Source organism: Entelurus aequoreus, linkage group LG11 (assembly GCF_033978785.1).
Source record: "Entelurus aequoreus isolate RoL-2023_Sb linkage group LG11, RoL_Eaeq_v1.1, whole genome shotgun sequence".
Lineage (NCBI taxonomy): Eukaryota > Metazoa > Chordata > Actinopteri > Syngnathiformes > Syngnathidae > Entelurus > Entelurus aequoreus.
The window spans coordinates 42659305-42671440 of NC_084741.1; the positions used below are offsets into that span (position 1 = coordinate 42659305).

The 12136-nt window shown below is 41.1% G+C and overlaps 1 protein-coding gene across 1 annotated transcript; it reads left to right on the plus strand.

Annotated features, from left to right (window-relative positions):
* On the plus strand, positions 1–2279 carry nr0b2a (nuclear receptor subfamily 0, group B, member 2a). The gene is made up of 2 exons (XM_062064265.1): positions 1–653; positions 1810–2279. The coding sequence occupies exons 1-2, from the start codon at positions 125–127 to the stop codon at positions 2049–2051; spliced, it is 771 nt and encodes a 256-aa protein (XP_061920249.1). The 5' UTR covers positions 1–124; the 3' UTR covers positions 2052–2279.
* Positions 2280–12136: the final 9857 nt, after the last annotated feature.

The window sequence follows — 12136 nt, forward strand, 5'->3', positions numbered from 1 at the left end:
TTTCACAGAGTGTATTGACAAGTCAAGGTCCAACGAGCTGGGCGGATTTGCCTTATAAATAGAGAGCGGAGAGGATGTGAGAGCACTCGTACACTCGCTGGTTTAGTAGAAGAACGTAAACGTCATGGATAACCAATGTCAGTGTGCTGTCGGCAGCAATAGACTATTAAATCCTATCCTCTTCAACATTCTCAGCCAACTGGATAACAGCAGTTCAAACAACTTCAGCTATCATTCAATACCTCACAGATGCAACTGCGAGCTGCGGCGAACAGTGTGTTTGAAAATTCCGTCGCAGATTTGCAAAGAAGCTTCAGCGGTTCTGGTCAAAACCGTCCATTTCATGAAGAACTTGCCCGCTTTTAGCCAGCTTCCACCCAACGACCAGTTTTTGCTCCTCAAAAGCTGCTGGGCACCTCTTTTCATCTTGGGCCTGGCACAGGAGCACGTGGACTTCGAGGTGATGGACGTTCCGTCTGACAGCATGCTGAAAAAGATTCTTCTGCAGCGTGAGGGGGATCCTGAGCTGGAGCGGGAGCAGCCCACCATGGCCGGCGTCAGCAAACTGAAATCCTGCCTCAAAAAGTTTTGGAGCTTGGATTTGAGTCCTAAGGAATATGCATATCTCAAAGGGACCACCATATTTAATCCAGGTATGTGTGGCCACAACGTAACACATTCTTTATACCATTTTGTTTGAGGGGCCACATAGCAATTATGGCTGTCTTCAGAGGGCCGGTTGAAACAGTAAAACAATTAGAACATAAACATATAAAAGCCTTGTTATTTTCAATTTTCATAAGTAGATCCTTTTGATTATTATACAGTATTTTACTAACAAAATTATTTATTTGAAATTGTAAGACACGAATTTTGATTTATTGCATGATCAAATATTAAAGTGCAGAACTTATGCAATTGGATGCAGCACATTTGTATGTCAAAATTGAAAGAACAAGGCAGAAAGTGCAGGTTGCAATGATTTGGCAGGCCCCATTAGACAATGTGGCGGGCCCCAATAAATGATATCGCAGGCCCCATTAAATTATGTGGTGGGCCCCATTAGATGATATGGCAGGCCTCATTAAATGATGTGGAATTGTGGGCCCCATCAAATGATTTGGCAGGCCCCATTACACAATGTGGCGGGCCCCATTAAATGATGTGGTGGGCCCCATTACATGATGTGGCTGGCCCCAAAAAATGACATGGCAGGCCCCATTAAATTATGTGGTGGGCCCCATTAGATGATATGGCAGGCCTCATTAAATGATGTGGTGGGCCCCATTAGATGACGTGGCAGACCCCATCAAAGGATTTGGCAGGCCGCATTAAACAATGTGGCGAGCCCCATTAAATGAAATGGCAGGCCCCATAAAACGACGTGGTAGTGGCCACATTAAATGATGTGGCGGACGAGAAATGGCCCTAGGGCCTTGAGTTTGGCACCTGTGATTTAATGGTTGATAACAATTCCTTTTACTGTAGTGTTATTGTGGGGTTTTTTGTACATTTTTCTGTAAAAATTTAAAGAATAAACATATCTAGGCAGAAAGTGCTTTATTATTTATAGACTTTTGCAGGCCACATTAAATGACATAGCGGGCCACATTAAATGATCTGGCCAAGAGTTTGACACCTATAATTTATTGTTGAAATTAGTTCCTTTTACTGTACTTGTATTAAGTTTTTTTGAGCATTGCATATCAGGCAGTACTATAGGTTCAGGCCAGATCTGGCCCCTTGAGTGTGATACCCGTGCTTTACGCTCTGTCTACCACACTCATCATCATGTCTTGCGCCCAACAGACATCCCAGACTTGAAGGCGTCTTTGTTCGTGGAGGGGCTGCAACAGGAGGCCCAGCGCGCCTTGAGCGAAGTGGTCCAGCTCCTTCACCCTGAGCACCAGGAGCGTTTTGCCCGAATCCTCCTCACGGCTTCCATGCTGCAGAGCATCACGCCCAGCCTCATCACAGAACTGCTGTTCCGGCCTGTGATTGGCCAAGCGCACCTGCTGGAGCTCCTGGTTGAGATGCTCTTCTGCAGGTAGACCAGGACTTCCTTGAACAGAACTGAACCAAATGGATTACACATTTGCGCTACAAAACGTGTGAATGAGCAGCTTATGAATAAATTAGACTTTTTATGAAAGGGGGGCTGACATTACTGTAGCGCCTCAAGAAAGATTTGGTCATTTTGAGGTAATATTATCTTTGCTTTGTTGTAAATATACTTGACTGCATTTACAGATTTACAACTCAAATAAATATATTTTTCTACTTGACTCCTTTTGAAGTCATATCATTTGCTTTATGTGCAAGATGATCACCTTGGGCCCTATTCTCCCATGTGCTTAAGGCAGGGGTTGTCAACCAAACACGTTGAAAGAGCCATATTAGAGCAAAAATACAAAAAACAAATCTGTCTGGAGCCGCAAAAACTTAAAAGCCTTATGTGAGTGTTATAATGAAGGCAACACATTAAGTAAGTGTCTCAGAGGGTGAGATAACTCCTGGAAATGACTGGCTTAAAACAGCCAAAGGTAAAGATGAGTGTGCCCAAAGTAAAGGAATTGGCAATAAATTATAATGGATTTATTACAATCTTTGCAAGCTGGGTAACGTTTGCTGTGGTCTACAACAACATGGCACACAAACAACTATCAGAAATGAATCCAATATTACATACAGATAATGTGTCATGAGATATGCACATATAAATTAAATACACAGAGGACATAATTAAAAGAAATGAAATGAACTCAAATATACCTACAAACGAGGTATAATGATGCAATATGTACTTACAGCTAGCCTAAATAGCATGTTAGCATCGATTATTAGCACAAAGTCAATAACATCAACAAAGCTCACCTTTTTGCATTCACGCACAGCATAAAACGTTTGGTGGACAAAACAGTGGGCTTTCTAACAATTAAGAAGGTTTGTGTCATGTTTGTCCTCCTACAGAAACATTATTAAAACAACAAATATATTTTTCCCTCATCTTTTTCCACTTTAGAAAAAGCTCCAAGGAGCCACTAGAGCGGTGCTAAAGAGCCGCGTGCGGCTCGAGAGCCGCGGGTTGCCGACACCCGGCTTAATGGAATGCATACAACCAATTCATCTGGGCAGTGAGGCCAGCAACGAACTATGTGACTCATTAATAAAAAATACATTAAATACATATAATGGAGCAGCTATCCATAGATTCTATTGATTTTTTTGACAGTTAATATCAAACATTATACTACCATGACATTTACAAGTGTTAGTCAAATGCCCCCCAAAAAAGTTGCCATGGCAAAGTCCGCCTCATTGTTCATTTACACTGAGTGGGTGTGTCCGCAGGCTGGATGGGAAAATAGAAATACGGGAGAATAGAGCCTCTTGCGATATATGTATTTTTAGTTTATGTTTGCTCTCACAATATCCTCCTGAGAACCAGAGTCCTTTGCGGTAAACATTTGTGTTTTGTGTAACGGCCGATTTTTTACCCCAAAATTTGTAACGCTGACAAAATACAAATACAAATACAAATACAATATACAGTATACTAAAATCAAATGTCCACTATAGAGGATGCTGGTTGTCAGGAGTTTGTGGCGCAATTTGCATTTTTTGCAATAATTTGCAAAGCACTAAAGGTTCACAGAAAATATATCTGTCAGGCTTGGACGAAGGAAGGGACTCAGATGCAGAGATGGGATTCTAATAAGGCTTTTGTTTTGAAAACTCTTTTAACCTCCCGAGCAGAGTATATTCAAAATACTATAAGTCACAAAAATAGACAGCGAAAAAAGATTCCAAAAAGGGAAAAACCAAAAATCACTCAAAAAGGAGGAAATACAAAAATAAAGATGAATTATAATTAGCACCGGATCTACTATCAAAAACTTTAACAAAAAACGTTCCAACAGGAGGAAGAAAATAATAACTATAAAAATTACTACTCTAATCTTATTCTAATAAATGTAAACAAAAAATCACTCAAAAACTTTAAAGAAGGAAGATCATTAGCAAAAAATCATAACTCACCACTGCGGTTGAAAAAAGGCTCGATAACAAAAGTCGCTCTGAGGGAGGAGAAAAAGTTAACTCAAAATTACAGCATGAGAAATACTGGATGCAAGGAAGTAGACGTGGGACGAGGCAAGGCATGGACATGAACATGAACATGGATGCTAGACAGGCACGAAAGCTCGAGACAATCCGGCACAGAACAAAGGGAGGCATGGGCTTATATGGAACATGAGGGTAATGGGAAACAGGTGGAAACAATCAAGGGTCAGGGATGACGTCAGACTGGTGACACAAGAGGAAGGACCCGTGATCTGAAACAAGAGGAGTTGCTTTTCAAAATAAAACATGAAAATCACAAGACAGAAAAAACCAAGACAAGACTTCCCTCACCGCGGTGTGACAATATCATTAAACATGTCAAGGTTGGGCTTAATACTATTTTTTTAAAATTTATGTACATTTTGGAGAATTTTGCCCATCATTCAAAATCCTTATGTGAGACGAGATCACACGTGTTTCCCTTTTTTGTGTGTTCTAAATAGTAAAATAATTGCTAATAAGAGTTGGTTAACCATGCCGGTAATGGGGATACAATCTATTCTGCCTATAAAGCACTCTAAAAACATCCTAAAACCCCAATGTTGTATATACATGCTGTAAGTACGTATGTCATCATCAATGTGCGGTCATAGCCGAGAGACCTTGCCCAACCCTCCGCCAGCAGTCGGGGTCACCCATGGCAGAGCCCAGCTCTCAAACAAGGATCCCGGTGTCCCGTGCGACTACTTCGGGGTAGGTGAGGCAACCCCTGGTAGATTGTTTCCAAAGGAGGAGCTGTGATATCAGCTCCGTCTTGGCACGGAAGAAGTGACCAGCAAACTGTGCGTGGCGTTGGCTCAGACAGGTGCTTGCTCGAGGTAGGTTGCCGTATATTTGATATTTGGTCCGAGGTGGGATGGGACTGCCACGACAAGCCTTGAACCCTTCGAAGCCGGTTGGTATAGCAACTGTCAGGGTGTTTGTGAAGTCACGCATTAAGGGTCCAGGTCTCGGAGCCGTACATGAGGATGGGTTCGATGGTAGACTTGAAGAGGTCTAGCTTAAGTGAATTGGGCAGGTTGGAGTGCCATATGCTGTCCATTTTATTACATGCTTTCCAGGCTTGGGCTTTCCTGGTACGGAAGTAATTACCGGAATCCATGATCCAGGAACCATCCATCCATCCATTTTCCACCGCTTGTCCCGTTTGGGGTCACGGGGGGTGCTGGAGCCTATCTCAGCTACAATCGGGCGGTAGGCGGGGTACACCCTGGACAAGTCGCCACCTCATCGCAGGGCCAACACAGATAGAGAGACAACTTACACACTCACATTCACACACTAGAGACAATTTAGTTTTTGCCAATCAACCTATCCCCAGGTGCATGTCTTTGGAGGTGGGAGGAAGCCGGAGTACCCGGAGGGAACCCACGCAGTCACGGGGAGAACATGCAAACTCCACACAGAAAGATCCCGAGCCTGGGATTGAACCCTAGACTACTCAGGACCTTCGTGTTGTGAGGCAGACGCACTAACCCCTCTTCCACCGTGCTGCCAATGATCCAGGAACCGAGGTACTTAAAATCGTCAACATTGGGCTCCATATTTGGAGGACAGTTGTACAGCAGTTTCGGTTGAGACAAATTCTGTCTTCAAGGAGTTGCAGTGGAGACCAACGCAGTTAGCAGCATCCTCTAGAGCAGTGTTTTTCAACCACTGTGCCGTGACACACTAGTGTGCCGTGAGATACAGTCTGGTGTGTCGTGGGATATTGTCTAATTTCACCTATTTGGGTTAAAAATATTTTTTGCAAACCAGTAATTATAGTCTGCAAATGATGTGTTGTTGTTGAGTGTCGGTGTTGTCTGGAGCTCGGCAGAGTAACAGTGTAATACTCTTCCATATCAGTAGGTGGCAGTCGGTAGCTAATTGCTTTGTAGATGTCGGAAACAGCGGGAGACAGTGTGAAGGTAAAATTGTGTCTAATGCTTAAACCAAAAATAAATAAAAGTGAGTGCCCCTAAAAAAACGCATTGAAGCTTAGGGAAGGCTATGCAGAACGAAACTAAAACTGAACTGGCGACAAAGTAAACAAAAACACAATGCTGGACGACAGCAAAGACGGCGTCCACAATGTACAACCGAACATGACATGACAATCAACAATGAACCCACAAAGAAGGATTAAAACAACCGAAAAATTCTTGATTGCTAAAACAAAGTAGATGAGGGTAATATCGCTCAAAGGAAGACATAAAACTGCTACAGGAAAATACCAAAAATAAAGGGAAAAATCCACCAGAATAGGAGCGCATGACAAGAACTAAAACACTACACACAGGAAGTCACGGCGTGATGTGACAAGTCGTGACAGTACACCTACTTCGAGACAAGAGCTATATTGATGCATGGTTGGTTATGGTTATGGTTTAAAGTCATATCTAACAATTGAGACAACGACTTTTTACTGTCAACTGAGTTTCATTTTTTAATGATTTCTGCTGGTGGTGTGCCTCCGGATTTTTTCAACGCAAAAAATGTGCCGTGGCTCAAAAAAGGTTGAAAAACATGGCTCTAGAGCCGTGTTTTTCAACCACTGTGCCGCGGAACACTAGTGTGCCGTAAGATATTGACTGATGTGCCGTGGGAAATTTCGCTATGTCACCTAATTGTTCCTAAAAAATATTTTTTGCAAACCACTAATTGTGTTCTACAAATAATGTGCCCTTTTTTGAGTGTCCGTGTTGTCTCATGATCTACAGAGTAACCATGTAATACTACTCCGTGTCAGTAGGTGGCAGAAGCTAGATAAGTGCTCTGTGGGCCTAATTTGAGATAAGAGAATTAGCGATGCATTGATGGTTATTTTTTAATTTTATTATTATTAATTTTTTGTTTATTTACGCAGTCCCGTCGAGATTAAGAATCTCTTTTTAAAAAGAGTCCAAAGCACCAGTGTAGGTGCCACTAGGAGATAGGTGGCCGTGATTAGAATGGCGGAAGCTGGCATCGAACCTGGAACCCTCAAGTTGCTGGCACAGCCGGTCCACCATCCGAGCCGCGCCATCCCAAACGCTGTTATGATTATTGTAGGAAGTAATATCGAACAATCGCATCAGGGATTTGATGAGAACGACTTTAAATTTCCAATATTGGCTACTGAGTCTCATTTCTTAACATTGTCTACTAGTGTGCCTCTGGATTTTTTCCAATGAAAAAAACGTGCCTCGGCTAAAAAAAAAGGTTGAAAAACACTGCTCTAGAGCATGGAGAAGGGTCTCTGCATCTGCCGACGAGTTGGATGGTATTGCAATGTCATCTGCAAAATCAAAATCTGTGATGTATTTTGCCGGGTGTCTGGGCTTTAGTAGCAGCCCCATGTTGTTGTTAGCATCAAGAGAGACGCCGAGGACCTAATCGAGGATGATGATGAAAGGAAAAGGGGCTAGAGGGTTTCCCTGTAAGACGCCAGCGCTGATTTCAAACGACCCAGTTTCTCCGTCAGGGGTGATAACTCTTGTACTGGTATTGGTGTAAAGAGCCTTAATGGCCAGAACAATCTCATATGGAATACCATAGCGGAGTAGAATGATAAACATGGCCTCTCTGTTAACAGAATCAAAGGTTTTCTTGAAGTCAACGAACAGTAATGTAAGATCTTTCTTTCCGTTCCTCATTTCTTCCACTATCCTCCTCAATGATAGGATTTGTGAAAGAGTAGAACGCCCTCTATGAAAGCCGTTTTGATTGGCACATATGTAATTCCTAACGTGTAATATTTACAGTACTTTGCTCATTTTAAGCATTACCGGAACTTCTTCCTTGGGTGAATTGATTTCACAGAGCGCATAGTAACGGACACTATACTTCTCTCAACAAAAGAGCTTGTTCTGTGTTTGCTCCCAATAATCATGGCAGACCTAAAGAGAGATGAAGATTCTGACTACAGTTTGGGACAAATGACTTAACTTTTAGAGCTTGAACACACAGAGGATGGGTAGAAGCTGAGCGGGCAAGAAGAGAGGGTGAAAGGTCAGAGTGGACGAGGATACACAAAATCTATGAACTACATCTGCATGACTTGGTGGTGTAAATGTGGAGCTTGCAAGCCATAAACACACATTGGTTCAAAAGGCTCTGTGTGTCTGGTGAGGAGGATACTGTTCCAAGAGACTGCAGAATAATTTGCGCTAACAAACCCTGCACTGGTAAAAACTTTTTTTTCACCGACCTAAATTTAACTGTAAAAGATGGCTTTGGACAACTGGACCAGACAAACGTGATTCTGATACATGGAGTGCATAGGATTTGATGTCATGGCTATATACATGGTCACGGTAGCTATCTAGTCGGCTAATACTTTACAGATCAATTGGTTGTACAGACTGATGCCATATCGCATTGTATCGTGAGTGAGGAGCAAGGTGCTGAGTCAATACGCCACAAAAGTAGTTTCACTGTCTATGGATGTTCTCATTCATCCAGGTCATTGTACTCTCAGGGCATTCAATCCATCGCAACCGGACGGTTCAGTTTGTCTTAGAAGACGTTCCGCCTCTCATCCAAGTAGGCTTCATCACTTCATGCTCATAGACTTAGAGGGGTCAGATCTAGTCTTAGATTTAGAATGGTCAAGACAAGATCTGAGGGCTTTATAGGCGGAATTGATGGGTCTTCATTATCTTCTTTGTTTGCCGCCACATGCTAGCAGTTTTTCATGATTTAAAATGCACAGAAAAGAGAAAGACATGTGTTCTTGTCTAGCACAAGGATTGTGAATGACGGGCAAAATTCCCACCCAAAAAAGTGCAGTTCCCCTTAATGCGTTCATTGAAAAAATGTATACATATATACACTACCGTTCAAAAGTTTGGGGTCACATTGAAATGTCCTTATTTTTGAAGGAAAACCACTGTACTTTTCAATGAAGATAACTTTAAACTAGTCTTAACTTTAAAGAAATACACTCTATACATTGCTAATGTGGTAAATGACTATTCTAGCTGCAAATGTCTGGTTTTTGGTGCAATATCTACATAGGTGTATAGAGGCCCATTTCCAGCAACTATCACTCCAGTGTTCTAATGGTACAATGTGTTTGCTCATTGGCTCAGAAGGCTAATTGATGATTAGAAAACCCTTGTGCAATCATGTTCACACATCTGAAAACAGTTTAGCTCGTTACAGAAGCTACAAAACTGACCTTCCTTTGAGCAGATTGAGTTTCTGGAGCATCACATTTGTGGGGTCAATTAAACGCTCAAAATGGCCAGAAAAAGAGAACTTTCATCTGAAACTCGACAGTCTATTCTTGTTCTTAGAAATGAAGGCTATTACACAAAACTGTTTGGGTGACCCCAAACTTTTGAACGGTAGTGTATATATAAAAACAAAAACGCTGGATCGTTTTAGGATGCATTAATGAAACTCAGAATGAAGAAAGAAGTTGTGTTTGTTGTCAGCTAATGATAGTGATTAAGCAGAGTTTAGCTACTAACATTAGCTATCATTAGATGTATATTCTATGAAAACATGACCGCAAATTCTAAGTTAGTTCTCTGTGACTGCTTTTGTGTATGTAGACGTGTGTGTGTGTGTGTGTGTGTGTGTGTGTGTGTGTGTGTGTGTGTGTGTGTGTGTGTGTGTGTGTGTGTGTGTGTGTGTGTGTGTGTGTGTGTGTGTGTGTGTGTGTGTGTGTGTGTGTGTGTGGGTGTGTGTGTGTGTGTGTGTGTAGTGTAATTGTGTAATTGTTTTAATTACTTTTAAGGGCGGATTGTCCCGTGCAGGATTACACTGAGTACCGTTGCATCGCTACTGTTTATCACTGCAGTATCTTGTAACAGACATTTCCAACATGTTTTATTGATGTAATATATGGTAACAGCTGACCAACTGTCATTTTGTTCGTCTATATAATTGTGCTTACTATAGGTGCAACAGTACAGGTAACGCTTGCTACGGTCCATAACTGGTTATAGGGCCACGATTTTGCTTATTTTTTGGTATGTTTTGTGGGAGTAAAGATTTTTTTTTTTTTTCTCTCAAAGTTTTTTATTTCTTGTCATCACAAACATCCTGCAGTAGACAAAGTGTAGCGAATACTCTAAGACTTTTATTTCAAGTGAACATTTACTAAACAACACTTTCAAATGGTAAATTATTGTTTGTATTATCGGATTACTTGTGTACATCAGTGCTTCTCGCCAGTGCTTTGGCAAACAACAAGTGGTGACCCACATTGTTGAGTTTTTTATAACCCGTTTACTGTAGGTTATATTTAATAAAAGTGCAGTTTGAATTTGCGGTACTCTAAAATAACGTGAACCAACACATAAAACAAGTTTAATGATTATTTCAGGAACAAAATGTGTTTTATCCACGAACTCAAAACGTATTTAAACACAAAGTGTCTCTCTGCAGAGTTGTTTTAATATGTTATATCAGAAGAGTTGAATCTTAGCAGACAGTAAGCAAAAAGTCTGATTTAAAAATATTTATAAATAAAAATACCTTTATCTGTTTAAATTAGTGGGTGTGTTTAATCACCAAGTAGGGACCAATACAGTAGTTCAGTCACTAGACATTCTGTGACTGCCTGCAGGTCCTCATTCAGGGCAGGTTTACTGGTGTGTTGCAGTGAAACTAAAGTATGTCACTAAAGTTGCTGCTCTGTCTCAATGCTGTGTTATGCTCTTGTTAGTCATATTTCTTTATTTTCTTCTTCTGGGCTGCACTTCCAGCTGTGTATGGTGAAGAGGCACAACACTGATTGAACAATGATTCCGCTGTGACAAGCCTCACTTTCGCAACGATGGACTGGGATGGTCACGCACAGACTCGGATACCAACACTTTCACACAAACACACACACAGTATATATATATATATATATATATATATATATATATATATATATATATATATATATATATATATATATATATATATATATATATATATATATATATATATATGTACTGTATATATATATACAGTATATATACATACATACATACACACGTACACATACAAAAAGCAAATACAAATTATCTTGAGAGCAATTTGTTAGATAAAAAGCAGTTAAAAAGTTAAAAACAGTTTAAACAGTTCAATGTCTCATGCTGGGTTAAAAGCCAGTGAGTAAAAACGGGTTTTAAGAAGGGTCTTAAAAGTAGCCAAAGAAGGGGCCTGTCTCACATGGAGAGGGAGATCGTTCCAGACTTTGGGTCCCGCAACAGGACCCCCTGTCCTCTCTAAGCTTGCGCTTTGATTTGGGTCCCTCCAGGAGCAGCTGATCAGCTGACCTGAGGGACCGGGTGGGGGCATAGAGGTGGAGCAGCTCAGAGAGGTAAGGTGGGGCAAGACCATGTAAGGATTTAAAAACGGACTCTAAAAGACACAGGTAGCCAGTGAAGTGAGGCTAAAACAGGAGTAATGTGCTCTCTTTTTCTTGTGCTTGTTAAAAGTCGGGCAGCTGCATTTTGAACCAGCTGCAGACGAGAGAAGGAGGATTGACTGATTCCAAAATACAAAGAGTTACAGTAATCCAGCCGAGATGTAATAAAGGCATGGATTACTGTCTCAAACTGTTGCCTAGAAAAAAGGTTTTTAACCTTAGCCAGCTGACGTAAATGAAAAAAGCTGTCTTTCACCACTGTGCCAATCTGACGGTCCAATTTAAAATCACTATCAATACGAAAGCCCAGGTTGGTGACCATGGTCTTAACGTACAAAGCCAAAGGGCCAAAGTCAACACAATCACATGATCGCCCAGCCCTAGCTGTGAGTGACAAGCCTGACTTTTTCCTCAGGGGGACAATCTTAATTTACTATCATTAGTAATTGTGGAAAAAATACTTAAAGGCCTACCGAAATGAATTTTTTTTATTTAAACAGGGATAGCAGATCTATTCTATGTGTCATACTTGATCATTTCGCGATATTGCCATATTTTTGCTGAAAGGATTTAGTAGAGAACAACGACGATAAAGATCGCAACTTTTGGTATCTGACAAAAAAAAGGCCGTAGTCAGTTGAACATTTCCGCAAAGTTCCCTATTGTTTACAGTGATGG

Coding starts and splice junctions, on each gene's coding strand:
- nr0b2a (XM_062064265.1), top strand. CDS start 125: ATGGATAACCAATGTCAGTGTGCTGTCGGCAGCAATAGACTATTAAAT. Junction 654..1,809: donor GACCACCATATTTAATCCAG/GTATGTGTGGCC, acceptor TGCGCCCAACAG/ACATCCCAGACTTGAAGGCG.